At 32.0% G+C, this 23,400-nt stretch overlaps 1 protein-coding gene across 1 annotated transcript in view; it reads left to right on the top strand.

The window, feature by feature from the left end:
• Cph (BCL11 transcription factor chronophage) overlaps positions 1-22,870 on the top strand; it is a 123,977-nt gene extending 101,107 nt beyond the window's left edge. Inside the window, exon 5 of the mRNA XM_088226916.1 lies at positions 19,228-22,870. Within this exon, the coding sequence (XP_088083042.1) occupies positions 19,228-21,275 (2,048 nt within the window). The 3' untranslated portion in view covers positions 21,276-22,870. The remainder of the gene's footprint in view (positions 1-19,227) is intronic.
• Positions 22,871-23,400: the final 530 nt, after the last annotated feature.

The raw sequence follows: 23,400 nt of genomic DNA, 5'->3' as shown, positions 1-23,400 counted from the left end.
AAACAAATCCACCTGGTCCATGTAGAAGTATAGAAATTGAAAAAATAACATTTTCAGGCGTTGCCTAGTTGAAACAATTCAATTAGATGAATCTCACTCTCATAAATAAAGGTTTCAGCTCTTTAACTTCACAAACACAACAAATGAAAGAATTGAAGGAATATAGATGTTCAAATATTGGCAGAATGGTGAATTTTACACAGTGTCAGAATGACAGGTCATAAGGCTTGTAGATGTCTAGACTTCTAAATTACCTTCTCTAAAATGTTCTTCATCTCTGTTGTAATAAAATTATTATTATTGTTTGGCATGATTAACAAATAATAATCATATTTTGATTTTTTTGATGATTCTATTTTGTTTATATTTTTAGTTTCTGTCTTAAGATTAATCGTATTAATCGCTAAATCGTATTTATGCTAGTATTTGAGTTTTATTTTTTTTTACTTTCATTTTCAATTCCTCGGGCTTACTGGCCCAGTTTTATATTGTATTGTATATGTTTTTGCAAGTGCTGTTATTGATTATAATTGTTAAAATAAATAAAATAACACGCGTACATATTCGTATGTAGCAAAAATTTTAATGTTACTCACTCGCAGCTGCTGTCAGCCAAACTTTATTATTTTCTTTTGTTATTTATTTATAAGTTTATTTTTATTTCTCATTTTGAACATTTTATTTATTGGAAGAAATTGTTCAAAAATTTATCTCATTCAAAATATGATTTTTTGTATGATTTATAAACGTAGCCTAAAAAGTTTATATGCTCTTGTTTTCTAAAATAAAATAATGTGAACGGATTAATTAACTTTATTGTAAAAAATAATGATCTAAGAACCACAATTGATAGTTTAAATGTTGATACACTGTCTTTTATCATTCTTATCATATGCTTTTTATTCCCTTTAGATTAAAGATTTAAGTTATGTTTTACTTTTGTAATACATTGTATGGAGATGACATTGTTATGATATATGTATCACATTGTTTCCATTGAATACTATAAAACATTAAATCATCGTTTTTATCGTAGAAAATTTTCTTATAATAAAATCTTTTAGAAAATTATTACGTATTGAAAAAGACAAAAAGATAAATTATTAAATCACTGGATTGATAAAATATTCTCATTACTACAAACATTTTCTTATCAGAAGTACTTAACAAATGATATCTTTATAAATATATTCGTCAATACATTTTTTATATAATGAAAGGAAAACAAAAAATTCTAAAAACTCAAATTCTACAGAATAAGGCAATGAAGAGTATATTCAAAACAAATATATATATTCAAATGTAAAAATAATGCTTAAGAAAATTGTCTTTGTCACAGTAAAGGAACAGATAAAATAAAATGTGTCAATTTTTGTTCATGAAATAATGAAGGGGTTAAATCATATGAAAATATTTTCAAATATACGAAACCAAAGATAAAAAAAATGAATTACTAAAAAAACAGAATCTCAAAACACATTGTACAAAATGATGAAAAAATAAAAGAAATAAAAAGTCTTTAAATATTTAAAATTAATTTTAGCTTCAGTACTCATAGTATTTTTTAAAATACAAATTAAAATTTGTTACACAAAAAGTCTTAAGATTTTTCGGTGGGACACTTTTTTTTTGCAGGTTTCTTTTCACATTATTTTATTTATATTTAACATTTTTATTTATTACTATTTAACAGACACTATAAAGTATTTAGAAGATATTTCTTCAGTTATTTTTTTTCAATTGAAGATCTTTCATATTAATGATAATTTGAAAAAATATGTTCTAGACAAATTTTGATGTTAAATGTAATGTTAATAAAAGTTTATATTCATTCTTAAGGTGGTCTGAACTAACTGAATAAAGCATATTAAATAAAAGTATGTCAAGATATTAATTGTTAAAAAAAATGCTAAAAATCTATTTTAAAATACGTAAAACAAACATATTTTTCACACGTTTATTCGTATCCATTGAGTCAAAAACACACGTCCAAGATTCTGGTTCAATTTCGCACACAAAACTTTATTTTTTATCAGCCTGGACAGACATAGTACTAAATCATGATATTATTTCGATCGATCTGTCATATTTCCATCAAGCTCATAATATAGAGGCTGATATTTTTTGTGACAATGTATGTAAATTTAGGTAAAAAATTATAGAAATTTTGAGAGAAGCAGACATTTAACATTATTATCATTATTATATAAATATTTTTTCATTTCGTTTCTTTTACATTTATTATATTGAACATAATTTAAATTATTGTATTAAGTGTAAATGATTTTTTTGGTGTGTGCATGAGTTTCTTACACTAATATACAAAGAAATTGGCAGTATATGTGTACATACTGTTTATTTACCTAATAAAATAAATAAATAAAATAAACAAATAATATTATGTACTTCAGAATTGCCTTCTTTCAGCACAAATATGCCAAGGCCACCAAACTAGATATAGCTCATATGGGCAGCTTTTTTCGTTCGACAACGAGCAATTTTACCTTGTATGTCTGCACCACTAAGGAGATTTATGTCCTTAGATGAGATGTGTGGTACGCGGTGGGCAAGTTGTCGTCTTTGAGTGCTATCGTTTAACTTTGTAAAATCAATTATCCACAAATTTAAAACGGTTTTACCTTATCATATGATGAAACCGTGTTATAAAAAAACATTTAAATATGGGGACGAATGGAATACCAAAAGTTCAATTGAAAATCATTCTAGCGTTTTCTAAATTAAGGACAATTCATTTTTTAGTCCTGCTTTACGAAAACCGGTTAATTATAAACCCATTCTTTCCTCCCTCTGTATCGCTGTGACATTTTCACAATACACCAGCATCATTTTTGACAGGGGTTAAAAAAAACACATTTTGGAGGTGAATGGAATAACCAACATATTTCTGTCTAATTGTAATTAAACCAGATAAATTATTTATCAGAAAAACATTTTGATTAAGTGCTTTATCTTATTATATACAAAAAACATTGATTAATTGAAATTAATATTGGTCCGTGGTCAAAGTAAGATAAAAAATATACCTATTTATTATCGGATTTTCCGCCAACAGTTGCCAAGTCAAATTGTGATCCCGTGATAGGGTCGCTGACTATTAATATGACTACAACCCATATTTAGCACGGGTTTTCACTTATTATGTCATAAGCAAAAAATGTAATATTTCTGTACAATAAAAAAATAAAAAAAATCTTCAAAATATATCTTTATTTTGTAAGTAAATTAGGTATATGGATAATATATTTTTACAACATTTAACCATTATTTATTATACTCTTCAGTCCAAAGGGTCATAAGCTCGCTGTAAATACCTAGAAGTCACTACGATCCGAAACGTGAATACCTCAGGACACAGTACTAAAAAACTGTATTTTTTTCATTGCCACAGCCGTGAAAATCCTAGAAAACAATATTAAATTTCCCCGTTTCAAAAAGTTATCCATCTCTGTTAAAATGTCACATATTAAATTATCTCTGTTGTACAGTACTAATTTCCGAATATAAAAACAGGACTTGTGAATTGAAGAAATATTGCTGAAAGAAATTGTTTCCTTTTCAATGGTATTAAACAATGTTTTTAACATAATTGGTGGTAATATTTAATGTGTAAATACGATTTTAAATGAACGCCGAATTGTGCCTCATTAAGTTTTTTCCCAAAAACTTCTAGAAAATAATGCATGAAAAAATTATACCAGGATCTTCAATAATTCAAATATTCATTAAGATTTTTACTGCTGAACGATAACGCGGTGAAAACATTTTGAATATTATAAAACAAGAACATTGAAATATATCATCATTTAAAAAAAATTAAAAACTCTAGTTAATTCAAAACACAATACACATATATTTTTTTTACGGTATTTTGAATACAACATGTAAAGGCCCTGATTCGAGCCACGACCCTAACACGTGGCTAGAATGTCTGTTTAGCATAAGCCTATTCATTCGTCTGACCCCACCTTTGCACGGACGGGTCGTATGTAAACCCGCCTTTATGATTTAATTTTTTAAACTTTTTTTCTCAATCCTTTATGAGAATAATGCGGTGTCACTTTACGCTTTTTCTGTTGAATATTTATTTGTTTGTCCTTTTACTCTCTTATTCGTCTTTTATAACACGTTCTTAAAAACATTAAGAATTTGCATTTGTACGTTATTGACATAGGTTCAGTTGCATAAAAAAAGTTAGTATATATTTTCAGCCAAAATAGGAAAATTGCATAGATAATTAAAAATCACCTCAAGGGCGTCGTAGGAAAAATAACTGCAAGACAAGTCATTATAACAATAATAAATTATTTTTTTTACGTTATATTTTTCAGTAAGAATAACCCTTTAAAAAAAAATTTTTTTTCAATGAAACGCGTACAGAATGTATAAATAATATACATATATTTTTTTATGTTAATTTTGTTTCACCCAGTAAATGATAGAAACGATATATTCATAAACAATAAATAGCCTCTAATAAATTAAATCAACAAATAATAAAATTTTCGTTATTAGAAATACAAAGCTTATCAAATCATATTAATTTAAAATGCATTCATTAGTAATACTAAAATCTGTTTTCAGAAAAAACATTATGATATCAATATGTTCAAGTCTTTTGAATGTTAAGCTATTTTTTCATAAGCCGGAACAGAAATCGCTAGTGAAGACAGACTTCTCAACAGAGATGATGAAATTTCCGAAATTCATTTATTGAAAAAACATGTTTACGAGTAAAAAAAACGCACGGAATGTTGAATCAAAAAATATTGGAAACAGTGACACATTTTTAAAAAAACAGTGACAATCAATATTAATTCGTATCTACAAACTTAGACGACAGGCTAAAAAATTCATGTAGAGTCGAAGCACATCGAGTGGTTTAACAGTACATCATTCATATTCTGCTGGAACTAAATTACATGGTCAATACCAAATACTGTCGAAATGCGGTCTTTCAGATAAACGTGTGGTTAAACTATGTCCGATAGGTGCATAAATGTCCAGATCCGCAGATTATGTAAGGCTGAGATTAGCATTGTCGAATAAATCAACTCCCAACTAAACGAATGTCTCAATCAAATATTAGAAAAATGACTTTAAATTCTCTTCTTAATGCTTGGCAATCGCGATGGGAATCTTCCTCTTCAGGGAGGGTTACCTTTCTTTTTTTTCCTTCAATCCGTCAGCGCTTAGAATCTTCTTGGGTTATCCCCGATCACTGGACTACGCAGTTTTTATCAGGTCATGGTAAATTTAATCAAAAATTATTTGTTTTTAATATTGTTGACTTTCCTTCGTGCTGCTGCGGATATCCTAACCAATCTTCTGAACACATCCTGTGGTCTTGTCCCTTTCCCCTTCTCTATGATTACCGAATGGAGCTTCTCGCTACTATCCGTGGCCCTGTTATAGGTCCTGTCGGATATACAGATCTGGTGGCTTCTAAAAAGAATTTCAAGGCTTTTAAAAAGTTTTGTAATCATTTCGGCGAATTGATCATGTCCAATCAATTTAATCCCAGTCAGTGAAGAATTCACTTCCCTCTCTTCTCAATCCAATGAAGTACATATTATGTACTTCTGGATTACTTTCTTTCAGCACAAAGATGCTAAGGCTACCAGATTTCAGAGAGCTCCTTCGGGCAGCTTTTCTCGTTTGACAACGAGCAAATTTTCCGTGTATGTGGGCACCGCCAAGGAGACTTATGTCCTCAGATGCGGTGTGCGGTATGTGGTGGGTAAGCTGTCGAATAAATCAATAAAGAAGTCGGTTTGGCGACCGCTGAGGTATGATGGTTTAAGACAATAGCACACACACAAGGTTCTGGGTTCAATTCCCGGTGAGAACAAAAAATTGGCATGTGATTTTTCTCAACCCTGGGTGTTCTGTGTTGTTATTTACCATAGTAATTGGGCATCAAGGCCTGTTGTGGTACAAAAACAAAACAATACATTTATCGAGAATGTCGAGTAAAAGAAGGTCTAAAATTATTTACGATGTGAATGTTGATGAACACAGCAAGCGAAGAAGACCGAAAAAGACATGGCATGACAAAATTCAGCAAATACTTGAAGATAGACATGTCATAATGACAAAACGTATGAATGTGGAATATGCGAGGTCTGTATTCAAACACAGTTTTATGTAACACGGTTATATGACACAACGGATTTTTTTATTTTGTTTCTTATTTTTATTGATGCTGACTTTTGGTCACCCTAACAATTCGTTCCACCGCATTGTCCATTGAATTTTTTACCAAAAAAATCAACTACCGAACATAAGAGGATTCGCAACCCCCGCTCAATGACCGTACATCCCCCATTCGCATTCCCATCTCCATATGAAAACCTTTCTCCTCGTCGATAGGAATGGGTGAACCGCGAATATATCACCGTAATCTGGACTGACCATGAATAACAAGTGACAGGCGAACGATAAAAGGGCACTTTTTAATACCCGAAACGTTGTAAGTCAAATAAATTCGAGTAAGGAATAGAAGCACTTAGATAGGTGGTTGCAAGTACTTAAACTGCGTAAAAAATTAAAACAATTCTTCCCACACATTAAAATATAAAATTAATATTTTTAAATTGTACATTCTTGTAAATCGTCTTTTACAAGAATGTACAGTTTTACGTTTAAAATGCAGGTCCAGGAATGAAAAAATCCTGCCGTTTAAAAAGCTTTCTAAACCAATACTCCACATCTACCATCCCAAGAGTCGAACCTGAGACCTCAAAAGTGATAGGTGAATGCGTCAACCACTACAGAACGAGGCAAAATCGTCTCGACTCGATTTTCTTATTCAGAACTTTTACCTGAGAGTAACCATCAAGTTAAAAGAAAGAAAGCTCTCGTATAAGGTTCTGGTTCCTTTTTACTCACGAATCTATTATAATTCATGCACCTGATCACAATCATGGCGGCCTCCGTGGTGTAGTGGTCAAGACGCTTGACTCACGCACGGAAGGTTCCGGGTTCGATTCCCGGTGAGAACACAAAAATTAAAATGTGATTTTTCTCAAGCCTGGGTGCTCTGTGATGTAATTCACCACTGTAATTAGGCCTCCTGGCCTGTTGTGGTGCTAAAAAAAAAAAAATGTTAAAAATGTTAAAATGTTAAAAAGAGTGAAAGGTACAGAAAAAAATTATTAAAAAAATGTATTTTACTCAAAAAAATATTGAAAATGGGACTTAATGTGGTCCTTTATTAGTATCGCGGACTTTGAATCAGGATGTTCAAGGTTCGACCTACTAGAGCTTTTGGTCCATTTTCTCGCTCAGTTATTTAAGACTAATAGAATTTTGAACATTTTGAGTTAATTTTATGAACGCACTTTTTTATTCAAAATATATTACATGCAATAGAACTATACATTCCATTATTAGATTTTTGAATAATAAATAATAGATAATAACTTTTTTATAATAGATCGTGCCAGGCAGCTGACAAACAAAACTATCCCTTCCTGATTTGAGATCTATTATGCTTATTTAAATGTTTTTTTTACAATCTCATTGAGGTAGAAGTACATTAAGTCGTTTATTACCAGGCAAAATCCTTTATTGCAACAAGAAGTTATTATAATGAAGAAATAGTGATATTAAAAATTGTAAGAGCAAATATGACACGTGTACTCTCAAAAGTGTGACAAAAATGTACTAAAATTAATCAACAATGTTTTGATTAAGTCCAAATCTTTATAGACATGCTGGATTTCTCCCCTGGGGAGTTGTTTAGATCTTAATTAGTTGCAACAGAGAGGGAAAACATTTTTGTGGAGATAATATGGACATCTATGCATTAACAGGTCTTTTGACTTATCATTGACTGGTTTAAGTGGCCATTTTACACACTGTGGAACATTCACCATTCTTCTTATATTCAAACATCTGCACTTCCTCAACTCATCCATCTCTTGACTTTTGTGAAGTAATATAGCTGAAACCTTTATCATATGGGTGAGATTTATTAGACAACGCCTGAAGACATTTTTTTAAATAAAGTTTTACACTTCATAAGCCCTGTAAATGCCTAGACTTTTATTTTCTCTACTTGAAATAATTTTAAAATCAACAGTATTTTTAGTTTGCCAAAATGTTTTTAGACAAGGACTAGATTTCTTCCCCTGGGGATTTATCAACATCAATATATTAAACAGGGATGGATAATATTTTAACGGAATAAATATTTGCATTTATAGGGCTTATGACCTGCCTGCATTGACTGCTTTACGCACTGTATAATATATGTCGACGCTGGAAAGGAAAAAGTTACCAAGCGTAATATAATAATTTTACGAAAGATTTATAATATTTTGTAATTAATAAAGAATATTGTATTTAAAAAAAATATTTAAATCATGCAGAAACCATGACAAAATTATACGCTCAGTGTGAGATTTTTTTATGAATTAAAAAAAAAACTTAGTGTTAATTTATATTTGAAGCACTAACTTTGTGGTTATTCATTAAAATATAAAAATAAAACAACATTGTTTTTAACCAGTAATTTTTTATTTTTTATTTATTCAATTAAACAATATTTTTTTATTCCACTGCTGTCTAGTTTCAAACGTGTCTATATCACATTACCATCCTTTTAAGAAAAAAGACTTGATTTATTAATTTCATTGGCAGCATAAAATAAAATGGGAAAGAAAGTTAAATATACCTTGAAAAAGAAACTTGTTTAGCTTTGAAACCAGTAGGTGAAAAAAATATATATATTGGTTTAAAATAAAGTTGTTTTATTTATTTTACTAAAAAAACTTCGATTAACTCTTTTGTTAAGTTGCTACATGTCGCTTAAAAACTTTTTTATTTTTAGCGTCGATATTTTTTTAAGCCAACTAAGAGGCTTATGCAAGCTCTAGATTGGCATTTAAGATAAATTATACATTAAATTAATTTAACCTTAACAATCTTCAAATCTACCCAAATTTACAATGGGTAATGTCGTGGTATGATCTAGGCAAACATGGCAAGTGTGTCATCACAAGTTAGGAGTGATAACACCGCTGGCATCTTAAATGCTTGGTTTTGCTATTAGAAAAATCGACAGCACTATAATATTTATAATTCTGCCTATGTTTGAACACCTTTGTTGCTTTTGTTCTTTCATTTGTAAATTTTTGGTAAGTCAATAAAATAAAACGTTTATTAATATGTGTACGATTATTTTAACGGTATTTAGAGTGGTCACATAAACCAGCTAAAGACTTTCATTTTCGCTTCTCCTCCTTCGCTGTTTTTATGTGTTACCTTTAAAAATTATTCAATGAAAAAATAATATGCATAAATTATGGTAGGTTTGATCTGTAAGTAAATGAACAATGAAGATGTACCTTAATTTTAAACATCTTAATTTTACCCTTTTAAGGCAAGTCATACATTATTTTAGCACGCGTTCATAGGATACCTTTATCATTAAATCCAAAGAATAAGGGTGGCTTTTTTCTTTTCAGTATATCTGTCATGATAAACAGATGGACCAAGTTAGGCGTACTTATATCATAATTCAACATAATACGAAGGGTGCATCGGATTAGAAGGGGTGGTTTTTTATCATTTAATATCTTGGCGTGATTATACCACGTGGCATGCACGGGGTACAGATTTGAAGAGAGTGATACTCTAAAGACGATGATTTTAATCTAGAATAATAATTTTGGGTTATTATTTTATCAATTGAAAAGCAAATATGAATGCAAATTGAAAACAATTAAAAACATTGTTTTTGTGTGTATACATAAACACATGTTTATTTAAAACTTCCAGCACAAAGAATAAGTACTTTGGCGGACTTATAGCCAAAAGCTATGTCTTTCAGCCAACCAAAAACAGACTGCTCAGAAGAAGAGATTGGTCAAAATTTTGTACTAAAAAACCATAAATATATATTTAAAGATACAAACATATTTATTTATTTATTACATATACGGCCTGAGCCAATTAATCCTCATTTATGAATTTTTAAAAATAGAGCTGTTTTTTTAATTGCGAGTAATACACATATTAACATTAATTTTAAAAAAGGACATTATGTTAATGAGTTTGGAAGGGGAGAAAAAAGGGAACCAAAAAAAGAGAAACGGATAATAATATATATTTAAGTGAAAAAAAGCCATTTACAAACGAAAACCCATATTTATTGAAGAATTGATTTTACTTAAATTAATTAGTGATCGTACACAAAGTTGATGATATAACGCATATGGAATTATATCGTTTTAAATATTTCAAACACTTTCGATTTTATTCAAATGTGTTAAGTATTATATTCACTCGGTTAGTTTTTTTCATTCATTGCCAAACTTGACAGTTGCGTAAGTGCATTTTATTTTGTCAAAAAGTTTTAAATGTTCAACTGGTCGTATGCAAATTGCAATCGCTCAAATTCGACAACAAATAACTCTTTCATCCCCAATCCTCTTCATCTTCATGGTCACGTGAATACATGAGAGAAATCGAATAAGTGGTTCTTTTGTCCGGTAAATTGAGAATCAAATCCCCGCTGTCAATTTATCCAGTGGAAAATTATAAATTATTTCATATTTGCTTGGTGATGTAGTTTTTAGATAAACAACTACAATGCAAATGAGCAGAATCAATGCAGAAAACGAGAAAGATCGAGAAAGACCAGGTAAAAACATATCTAATACACCATAGATAGACATGTCAAAAGTCGTAGGTAGAGGAATCACGATTTGTATGCAAAGACGGGGTGAAAAGGTGTTCTACCCTCTCTGCTTTTTTTTTCACTTATTAGATTTACAAGATTTCATATTGTATTTTCGATTAAGTATAGCCACGCACAGGCCATGCATTGGTGGATTTTTTTTATTTTAATGAATAAAGTGAGTGAAAAAAAAATGTTAAAAAATAAAATATAAATTTAACCATCAATATGTCACATATAACATTTGTCTTGTGTTTACGCACGTATGCGTCAAAAACCCTATTTATAATAGAGCATCGAATGATCAGACGAGGGAAAAAAAGTCTAGAAAAATACAAAAGACGATTAAGAATCGTATCATTACCAGATAGTTAACCTTTGTGTTTGGTCTGGGAAGAACGTACAATGACGAAGATTGAATAATCGTTATCGTTCGAGCGTAATTTTCGTCTAGTCGTTCGTCTGTACTTGAGTCTCCCGGGAAATAATTTGTCCATTGTCCAAAACCCCTTTCATTTGATTTTTTTTTCATTTTTGTCGTTGCCAAAATAAAAGCAGGCGTGCTATTGCATTTACGTTAAAATTGACAGTGATATAATACTGATAATGAGGAACTTCAGCCCTACGGGAAATTGGATACAAAAATGTTTTCGCGGGGTAAAAATTAAAGGCTAAATTGTAGATCAAAGTTTTTTTTAAATGTACGGAAAAAATAATAAAAAATATTTTAATCAAAACGCACTACTTTGAATGACGTCACTGGTTCATGTAAATCAACCTATGATCTGAGAGCTATGGAAGATTTTAGGTCTGCTCGTCGCTTCTGGACCAATGGAAAAAACTGAATGAGAATAAGCGGAAATGAACCTCTGATGTTACACGCGGAGTTATCTCAGAAATACAAAACTTTAAAAAATCGAAGCGCTGATAATTCGTTATATAATTTTTTTTTTACTTAGTTTAATAGTCTATTAACAAATAAAAAAAAATTAAAAACCATTGAACTTCCTCATTGTAGACGAAGAACTAAAACTTGAAAAAAAATGCAGTAAACATGGACACAATAATATCAGAACAATATCATATATGACCTTTTAAAATGAGACAAGGGCAGTCGAGTACCACAGTCTACAAACATTTGGTCGTACTGAAAACATTTTTGATTCAACAAACATTTCCTATCATTATTTTCTTATCTGTATCAAATAATACACGGAAGTTTAAATGGTACTCCAATTCTAGCGTAGTAACAATCATTTGTAATATCGTCGTTTTGATGGTGGAATTAAAATGAAAAAAGCATCATCGTCATTTTCTTTCCGCACTTAATGGTGCAAAGGGCACTGCATTAGCATACCAATCGCAGTGTATCTTGATAGTTTTTGTTTCACGAAGGAAAGGTGAAAAAGTCTTACGCCGCAGGTGCTTGCAGGACTTGTGAAAAAACACCTTTTTCAATAAACATTTCATGTCAGTCATGGGGAGGAATCGAATCCGAGACCTCTTGCATGGTAGGCAAACGCGCTGAACACTGTGCAACGAGGCCGCCGATAAATAATTAAAATCAACGAATTTCAGTTCAATCAAGGAAATTGTTAATAATTAAATACTTTTTTTAGTTTTAATTATTTTGGCAGCCTCGTTTGTGTAATAGCCGAGACGTTTGCCTCGCGCACGGTGGGCTACAGATTCTATACCCGGCAAGATCACAAAAAATAAATGTGTTTTTATACTAGCCTAAATGTTTTGTGTTGTAATTCGCCATATATTTTTTTAATTGTTATAATAAGGTCCTAGACCTGCTGTGATTTAAAAAATAAATCACTGGTATATTTTACCGACTATACTGTTTTAAATGATCATTTATGTCTTAGGAGTACAAAGGGTTAAAATCTGAAATCCGTTGAGACTGGAAAATATTCCCCACACGTTGCTCAGTTTGACCCTTTCTCTAACATTAATACTGCTTTATGGCGCCTTAGAATCAGATGGAACTAGCATAAAAGAAATTCAAATTTCTAATATCATCGCCCTGTATATTTAGAGGGATGAAAATAATATATATAATTTAATATATTTCTAACATCCAACTATAAAAACATTTTTGAAAAGAAAATATATGGTAGATTTAACAATTTTTTGATTCTTGATATCTTTTAAGATCTATATTTCTTTCATTCTTGCATAATAGGTCATGTAAATGCCCAAGCTTCCGTATTTCCTCATCTCCGTAAAGGTAAGCAGAGAGGAGAGAAAGCCATATCACTCCACTAAACTGCAATAGTGAAATTTGCATGTTTAAAAAAAATATTATTGTTTGCGTTTTGGGATTTAGCCAAATATTTCAATTTTGGGGTCATTTTAAACGAGATGTAAATAACTCAAGATTTAAAAATGGGAATCAAGTTAGAGTAAAGTGGGGTTCAAACATCAGACCTCAAAACTATCCATTATTTTCGTTGATGTTATTTTTTTATTTAATTTAAACGCCCTAGCAGGCTTTTACATTATGAAAAATATACAAATATGGTAATTATAAACTATAAACTATATGGTTATAGCGTGTATATAAAAAGAGAAAAAAAAAGAATACAAATGCAATGGAAAGAAATTGAAATAAATAAATCCATAAAAACAAGAGGGACACAAAATGACTAAATTACCAAATAAATTATTATATAGTTTATTACAATTTTTCTTTAAATTGAGACATGTTAGTATAGCTGTTGTCCCTAAGAAGAGATGGGTACGTCCCGAAATCGGTAGACATGGAAAAGTCTGTACATTTAAAGTTAGATAATTTATTTAGAGCCGTTTTTGTGAAAATCACTTTCTGGATGCTGTACAATAAATAAATATCTCAAAAAGTCTTGCAGCTACTAGGCGCACGGGAAATTTCAAATTATGATTTATTTCAATAACAGATAGGAGCTAGATTGCAGCATGTCTTGCAGCTACAGAGTAAAATAAAATTATTAAAAAAGCGTTTATTAAAATAAGAGTTTAACTGATATGTTTCCTGTAACTATTGAGCACACTGACAGTTGGAATTCTAGACCCCTTTTGAGTGGTTATATCGCATCCCCTGTCCAGAGTGCCACAAGTCTAAATGCGTCAAACTGAGAAAAATGACTTTGTAAATTTTAACATTTGCAATTTTTTAACACAAAATAAAATAAAATAATTTACTTAATATATTTAAATAGTAATACACATACAACGACAATCATTATTTATTAAAAAATATATTTAATTGTTCATTTTGACACTTTGAGTGTCATTATACACTCTGTATATGGTTATAATGAATTTTTTACTTTTGTCAGTTTAACACTGTGTATTACGTTCTAAATTCTATTAAATCACATACTTAACTCAAAACACATTTTTTTAACTTATGACACCCTTGACAAGGGGGTAGGACATACAAATGTTAACTTACTTATATTGTAAATTCATCATCATCATTATCATCATCATTACCTTTCCGCACCTAAATGGTGCATAGGATACTACTTTGGTAAATCGCAGCGTATCTTGATCAGTTTTGATAACATGATCAGTCTTACGTTTCAGGTACCAGTCTGGGACTAGGAAATTTTCTAGTTTAAAAACAAATTTTTAAATAAAAATATCATGTCGACCATGACGGGAATCGAACCCGAGACCTCTTGCATGGTAGGCAAATGCGCAGAACACAACACCACGAGGCCTATTTTAAATTACTTATTAAAATCTGTTCAAAGCGATATATTACGGTTCATGCACACATTTACTTGATTCATATACACATGTAATGATATTTTTCTACGTCGTTTATTTTATTATTTTGTTTCGCGTTATGTTTTTGGGGCGGTAATGGATTTTAACAACACATGTTGACAAGTGTCGCGATATTAGTTTAAAACTCCCCTTGCCCACCTCCTAACTTTACCTCACCCCATGCCAATGGAGTGATGGCGTCTTACCACCCCCTCCTATAAAGAATAGAGGGACTCACAGGATAAAAATTTCAGTGTAATGTAGAACTTTGTGTTACTATTCCGATTCAAGTAAAAACGTAGTTTTAAATATACAGGATGTTATTTTAAAATTATATCAAAACAAAACATCATCCTCTTATCTGCATTTATTTAATGGAGGATAAAGTTCTGTATTGGTTCTCCAAATAAGACGTGTCTTGATAATCTTTTACGTAATCTGATGTAGAATTCACTATGCGTAAAACAGAATTAGAACCCTAGATGAATACTTTGTACTCGATGGTAACTCTTAGGTAAAAATCCCGAAAAAATGTTAATTAAAAAGTATGCATTGTCGGTCTAACCAGGAATTTGAATAAGACCTCAAACATGATGAACGAATGTATCAGCCACTTAACTATATGTTGAGCTTATTTCATAGTATCAGGGATGAAAATGTAATGTAAAAAACCACATTTTTATATTTTATTTACTACTATATTTTTTTGTTTTTTTTTCACAATATACTTAAGAGGTAAAACAGAGTATTCAAAAACTAAATAATAATTAAATAGCAATGAAAAACGTATTAACTGTAAGAATAGTAAACGAAAAAGAGGGTATGCGTGTCTCAATCTGTAAAAAAAAATTGCCCTTATAGTCTGGGACATCCATATATACATATATTTATTTTATGATTATATTTTTTTTACATAAAAGATAAAACAGAGTATTAAAAAAATAAAAAATAATTAAAAGCAACGAAATACACATTAACAGTAAAAATAGTAAACAAAATATCCCACAAAGACATTGCCCGTTCGTGGGTATACAAGAAATGTTGATGAATTTTATGCTTCTATAATAAATAGACAAGTTTATTTTTTTTGTATGATATAAGAAAGAGAAAAGGAAGTATTTTGCAAAAGATTAGAAGAATTAGAATTCTTTTTTATTTGATAGTAATTAAAAAAACTAAATAAAAAATATAAAAAAACAAGCAATTATTCCTTATTATTAAAGGGTAACAAAATATATCATAGTAAAAAAGAGTTAATATCTTTAGTTTAAATCATGTCTCTGTGCTAACCTCGTTTTACAATGTGGTATTTCTAGCACACGATTATTTTTCAGACTTGATCTGTATATCTTTGAAACCAACATTTCATTTTCAACTTGGCAGAAATCGAACCCAGGACCTAAAGCATGTAAGCAAACACGTTAACCACAACATTACCAGGCAAAGTAATCTTTTCTCGGTTTACTTTTTTTGGATTTATGTTTGTTTACTTCAAAACAATTGTTGAATCTACAACAATCGTCGATGATTTACAATTCAAGGAATAAAATTATTGTTCCTAATTTAAAAGTAGAATCTATTCCTGCGTAAAGAACTTTCATAAAAATAATATTTTTATACATATACTTTTCCTGGCAGTTCTTCTGACTAAGGAAATAATGATTATTGATTATAATTAAAATAACTACTTTCTTTATTAGAAAGAAAAAAGAGTGTCACAGAAAAAAATATGTTGCTTGTGTTAAAACACATTTACAAAAACATGATTTTAGTGTACAGAATATAACATATTTTCATGCTGAGCAAAGCAATTGATTTCGGAGCACCATGTAAATATTTCTACACCCGCATTATGTTTTTTCCACCCTGACCGTAAGGGTGTTTTTTTAAACGACAGGGTGTGACCGGAGAAAGAAAAACCATAAAACTGAATCCATGGGGAACCAATATTTGCTACGGATATTTACATAATTAGATAGTCACCTCATGATGCCTAAGTCACGCGTCAAACTGTAAAAAAAATCATAAACAGCATGGTTTAGTATAATGTATAAAGTTAATTGCTAAGCATATGAATAACACACATATACAACACACCCAGCCTTCATGAAACAAATTAAAAGCTGATATACACGTCAATGTTTTTTTTAGAAACCAATTGTTCAAAACAATTTCGCAATATATTATGAAATCAAACTCAATCCTAAGCAAATTACCAATAATAATAAAAAAATATATATTTAAATCAAACACTGATATAAGTCTACTAATTTTATTTGTTTTATTTATTTAAAACGACAAATCGGCAATGGTTTCGCCTTATTAGGGAATTTTCTAACGAATGAGAAGATAAAATAGACGGTAGATTTTTATATGCAGTATATCAATACCTTAATTTCCGATCATTAAGTACTTACACCTTGCTTTGCACTGAACTATTGGTTATTCCCATAAAAATAATAAACACACGCCACGCATGACGCGTCAAATTATTATTGAAATACCTAGAGTTGTATAATCTTAAGTCTACTGAATTTTCACATTCGTTTGAAAATACCTTAGTAAAGACGAAGCGTTTGTACGATTTTTCGTTTTCAAAAACAAAATTAATGGAACATGTCAATTTATAAAGTGTTAAACTTAAATATCAAGATTCTAATATGAAGTTCTACAAAATAAACGCCAACTAAATAAATGAATAATGACAGAAATGTTTAAATGAGCTTCTCTTTTGAATCTGTTTCAGTTCTGGGTAGCGAAAAAAATTCTGTTTTTTTCACTAAATTATTTATTGTAGTCCCTGGAAGCATTTGTAGTACTAGATTATCATTTCTGATGTAACGAGTTTTTAAATTTAAGTTGATTAAATTTTAGAGTGTAAACATTCGTTATTATATGTTGTTGCGTATGTTAGTTATTCTGTCCATGTCCGGGCTGAAAGGGAGACATCGAGTAGAGATAATATTGCTTCTTACTGTAGGGGTTGGCGCTTTGGCTAATCATCTGATTCTTAGAAAGTTCATCGACGGATGCGTAGACTTTTACAAAAAAGGATAACAAAATTCCGTCTCAAAATTAAGTAAGTTTCTATTTCCTCAAATTGTATTAAATGCAAACCTCTTGAGGAGCAGTCACTGCAAGGTAGAATGAGCGGAAACGGGAGCAGCCACCTCTTTGGGGAGGCTTTCAAGGGAAGGGCTTCGGGGGTATGGGAAGCTGTACGTCTAAAGAGATGAGATTGTTATGCGGCGGACGTCCGAGCGGCGCCCGATGCGCGAAGCAACGCCAGGAGGGGGTGGGCCACCCGGTTTCATATGTCGAGGCGGCGATGGACCTCCTAAAAAATTAACGCTTTCAAACAGACAAAAAACTTTTAAAATCTTGAAAACAAATGTGACTTTCACGCTGACTAAACTTCCTAGAGTTTTACGACCTTTCGGGTCGTTATGGCGTTTTGATGGGTTGTTAAGCCGTGTCTTAGCATTTATTTATCGACAATCAACTCTCATACCTTCTAGATTCGCAAGGTTGAAAAAAATGCTTCAGCATTAGTAGTAGTATTAAATTCAACACGTTCTTTTTTTTCGTATAAAACAATTCCAAATAATAGTATTAATTGCACGAATCTTTTTAAATTATTACTTCAACTACATTTTTAAACTATCGGATACTAAATGTTCTATTTTAAATATTTGTTTGTGAGCAAATACTAACAAACGAATAATTGTTTTTTTTATATCATAAATTGATGCGATGTTTTAACATGATGATATATTATTATTTTATTTCGATAATCATTCAAATTCGGATAAAATGTCTCACAGTGATAAAATGTTCCAATTGTTTTAGTCTGAATTATCCACAAAACCTCCGCGAAATATTATTAAAAGTGTCACGACGCAGGCTTGTGGCGTCGTTTTTACTACCTGTCGCTGTATTGTCCCCCATTTCTGTCCAGCGCCGGAAGTCTGCACCGTTTCCGCTTAGAAAATTGCGCCAAGTATTCGGAACGGCATGCGAATTTTTTTTTCTCTCCTAGAAAAAACTCCACCCAGGAACAGTTATTAAAAAATGTATCCAACCCTTTCTCTCCGCTTTTTTAATATGGCGTATAGAACATTAACATATGAGAATGCACTCAAGATTACTGTAGCAAAGATTTTATCGAGTTTAATATTTTGTGTGTGAATATGAAGTTTTGTGAACTCATTATTGATGTAAAACACATGTGACATTTAAGTCTAATTTAAAAAAAAAAACTAAGTAAAAGCGATTCCCTTCACTCACGTTAGACTTTTGATACTTGCGGCGTGACCCCATTCAAAAACCTAAATACCGTGAAGTATTGTATAGAGGGTATCGTATAAAAACCTGAAAAAACCTTTTCAGCTAGTACTCCATTGAAGATTGTAAAGGATTTCCACCCCTTTTCTCGACCACCGTCCGGAGTCCAACTTCCGTGGCGCTATTAGCCTTATGGCCCTCCGCCCTCTGAATTCTAAACAGCCCCCGTTTCGGGGAGGCTCTAGGAAGCTATGAGTAATGGCCTGTTCATGTGGACAGTGTGTGGAGATTCCCTTCCCCTCGATAGGTGTAGACCACGAGTAGTGTTTGGGTTCAAGATGACCCTTTCTTTGAATGATAAACGGCGGTGAATTCAGTGTGATTTACGAGAAAATTATTCATAAGTTCGCCCATAGATTTTTCGCACATTATAAAATAATATACGATATTTATATTTGTTTTTTTGTTTGTTACAGAACCCAGTAACTACGTCTGTTCGACATGCAAAACTCGAGTCCATTCCGCGTGGCGACTTCTGCAACATGTTCAACATTCCCACGGAGTTAAAATTTATGTTGAATCACCGGGACCACACAAAAGCAACCACAGTTCCAGTTCATCATGCTCCACGAGCTCGTGTTCTTCTGGTGGTGGTGTTTCACTTCCTCAGTCTCTGCGTCATCACCCTTTATTGCCGCCGCCACCACCTGACATACACAGTCCATTTGGAGTAGGAAGTCTTCTAAGAATGCCTCTCGGGGGAAATTTACCTTCATTAGGACATCCTCCTGGCCCACCAGCTCCGATGTTTGCCAGACCATCTCATCACGATCATCGCTTTAGAATGGAGCAATTAGTTTCGGAGCAATTCAGGCACCACGGTCTCAACTTGGCTGCGGCTGCGGCTGCTGTGGCGGCTGGGTCCCTTCCACCCCATGCCCCTTTTCCCCCACCCTCGGACAGACCTCCCGCACCTCCAGTACCTTCGAGAGACCGTTCTCTTCCTCCTCCAACCCAACAACTTTCTCTAGAACCACAACTGGATTTTTACTCGCAGCGCTTGCGGCAACTGGCCGGTACAACCAGCCCGGGGGCGGCCACAGGCAATTCAAGCTCACCTAGCCCCCGGAAGCAATCTCCACCTTTCGCTTCCCCCTCGCCTTCTCACCTGCCGCCTACTCCGGTTACGAGTAACAACAACAATAACAGTAACAGTAACTCGAGCAGACCACAAAGTGTTACACCACCTGAGAAGCGATCTGAACTTTCTGCAGCTCCTTCGTCAGCTCCAGCTATTACCACAACCCCTCGATCAGCATCAACACCGCCTTCGAAACAGGCTCTTTTAAACAATTCGGAAGATTCAGTTCATTCTTGTGAATTTTGTGGGAAGAAATTCCGTTTCCAAAGTAATTTAATTGTTCACAAACGTGCTCATACTGGTGAAAAACCATACAAATGTACGGTCTGTGATCACGCTTGCGCTCAAAGCTCCAAATTAAAGCGTCATATGAAAATTCACCAAACACCGGAAGATCGTACCAGTAATGCAGGATCTGTAGAAACTCTAGATGAAGAAGATTCCAACGAAGAGCTAGAAGAGGAAGATGTTGAGGAGGAGGAAGAAGATGATGAATACCAGGAAGATGAAGCTGAAGACCTAAGTGTTCCTTCTACTGGTTTACCTCCTAAACCTTTAAAGCCTCTAAATCATTTAACACAAACACCTGTTAGCGCAGCGTCTTTAGTAGGAGAGTTGATGGATAAATTTGGCTTGTCAAATATTGCTCAATATAGTGAAGCATACAAACAAGCTCTTCAAGAATCAGGCAATGCACTGAAATGGCAAATGTCAAATAAGGATCATGATAATAATAATGGTCTCGGAGCCATTCCTCCTGGAAGCCAAGAGAAGATGAACGGTTTACCCCCTTCAGCTCTCAGACTAAAAGAAGAGTTTGCCAAAAATATGCTCGGACAGGCAGGTCCAGGTGGTCCTCCTCATCCTTTGTTCAATCCATTTGAAAACCCCTTTGAAGCGAGCAAAAGATTGAAAATGGAAATGGAGAGAGGCGAGAGCTGGTGGTTGCCTAATTTACATGGTCAACGCCCACCAGAAAACATTTTCGACAGCCTAAAACCCAGTTCCAATAGTCTTTTACAGAACCCTTTGTTGAAATCTAAGGACAGTAGACGGAATGACACTTGTGAATATTGTGGAAAAGTGTTCAAGAATTGCTCCAATTTAACAGTTCATAGGAGGTCACATACTGGAGAGAAACCGTACAAGTGTGAGTTGTGCTCGTACGCTTGTGCCCAGAGTTCCAAGCTAACCAGGCACATGAAGACTCACGGCAGATTGGGGAAGGACGTTTACCGTTGCCGGTTCTGCGAGATGCCTTTCTCCGTCCCCTCGACCTTAGAAAAACACATGCGGAAGTGCGTGGTGAACCAAAGTAAGGGTGGTGCGCCTCTCGGAATAATATCCGACGACTCCAACGCCTGCAAGGAGGAAGCCACGTGACTCTTTCCCTGGGGCGGGTTCCGCTTACCGCCGCCCGCCCCCCCCAGCCAGATATTTTGATAACTAAACCCGACTCCCGAATTGCGAAAGTGGAACGATTAACCAAATAAGGGCCAGTTATATTTAAGGTTTTTAATTGCTCCCACAGAGCGAAGCATTCTCATCTAGTCTAATTTCGGCAGACTTCTCTACAGTCTATTTATTCTCCGGCATTTTGTGATTTTAAGTTTGTAGTGGTGGGCATTATTTACTGCATTAAAACCGGTGGTTTGTGTTACTTTAATGTTAACCTTTTGTGCATATAATCTCTATTACACCTGAACAGGGGTAGTTTATTTTATTGCGTAAACTTGTTTTATTCCAGAAAATCTACTTGCAATGTTTATCTTATACTTTGTTGATTCTCAAAATGCGCTTTATGTTTTGCGTGTTTATTTTAAATTAATATGTTTAGTTAAACTGTATACATTATAATGAAAGAAAGGAGTATTGAAAAATCTATGCCAAAGTACTAGCGTTGAGTTAAAGATCCGAGTATTGTATATTCAAGAAATTGTACATTAATTAACTTTTAATTGTTGTGTACGTAATTCCTATTAATATTAACATAGAAATTCTTGTAAATACTTTCACAAATGCAATTATATTTAATATAATTTAATTACTCTAGATTAAGGATGTAAGTTATTGTAAAACTACGGAAAATTTCCATCGTTCATTCTTACTGTTTTATTACTGTTAGATAATTATTGTTGTACTATATTATAATTATTGAAAGTGTATCTAACAAAAATCGAAATAGTATGAATATAAATAATTTATTAAGATGAAGACAACCACGTTAATTTGTAAGACTGAAAATAAAATTCCAGCTATTTATAGTTTTTTTAAAGCTTGTCCATATGATATTGTAATATTTTACCGTTGTGTTATGTCAGTTCATCAAGGGTTGTATTATTTTTATTAAAAAATTAATTTCAAAATTTAAATACTATTAAAAAAACCTTGTTCCCATAAAACATTATATTTCCTCACATTTTATTTTAAAACAATGACGTTGGTTTATACTTTTTTACTGTAGTCAAACTGACTGTATTTTTCTGTGGTAGCATTTCCTGTATACGTACTTAATTGGTATAAAAATAGTTCCAATTTAATATTAATAACGCTCTCAGGAAACCAATCTTAACTAACACAAAATGTTTTTTTTTAAGTTCCATGATAACTTGATTATTTATTTTGTATTTAAATAACATATAAAATCTTTTGAAGAAAATAAATTTATTGACTATTTCTGTAATAAAATTGTTATCAAATCGATACTTAACTAACATTTTGTGTTTTGGTTTTCTTCGACCGTTTTAAAAACATAGTATTAAAAATTTATTTATTTTTCATTACATTAATTTACCAAAATCATACTAGAATAGTCCAATCTGCCAGTTTATTATTTAACCTTGTTTTAGAGATACATATTGGTAATACTGCAAACGAATTTTTTGGAATGTAGTAAAAATTTGTTTTGTGATAATGATCAGTGAAATTTAAAGGTGTTTACTTGTTTCTTTCAAAAATAAACATTTCATTTGTTAAAATATGTTTTCGTTGTTTTTATTTTATGTTTTACCCCTCTTTTTACGTTTTCGTAAATTCTTAGCCAAAATATTTTGAGTGTGTTATATTTTCTGTTATGCAGGAGTCTATTAGATTTACAGGGTTGATAAATTAAAAAAAGTAATATTTTCATGTAGACATGCAGAAAACATAGGTCTCTTACGTATGCATGTCCATCCATATACATAAGTATCTGAAAATATAACCATAAAAGAAAAAAATTAATGAACTCGAATAAAAATTAGACAAGGTCCTGTTTGTTTCCACAGGGTAGTTTAAAACAATTTTTTGGTTTACACAATTTTTAAAAAAACAAAATAAATCAGGGTTTGTGTCTAAAATATAAAACCGTATCTACTTTTGGCATTGTGTAAATTAAAAGATTTTGTGAATACTTCCAAATAACAAATATCTAGAACATATAAATAAATTATTTAAATAAAACATCAATAACTCTTTAGGCAAGACAGACTAATAATAAATTTAGAAAATTAATAATTTGTTAGCATAT

Source organism: Micrasema longulum, unplaced genomic scaffold, assembly GCF_059751315.1.
Source record: "Micrasema longulum isolate JH-2025_06_02 unplaced genomic scaffold, ASM5975131v1 h1tg000472l, whole genome shotgun sequence".
Lineage (NCBI taxonomy): Eukaryota > Metazoa > Arthropoda > Insecta > Trichoptera > Brachycentridae > Micrasema > Micrasema longulum.
The sequence above is the reverse complement of the archived record's forward strand: the minus strand, read 5'-3'. Positions and strand labels throughout refer to the sequence as shown.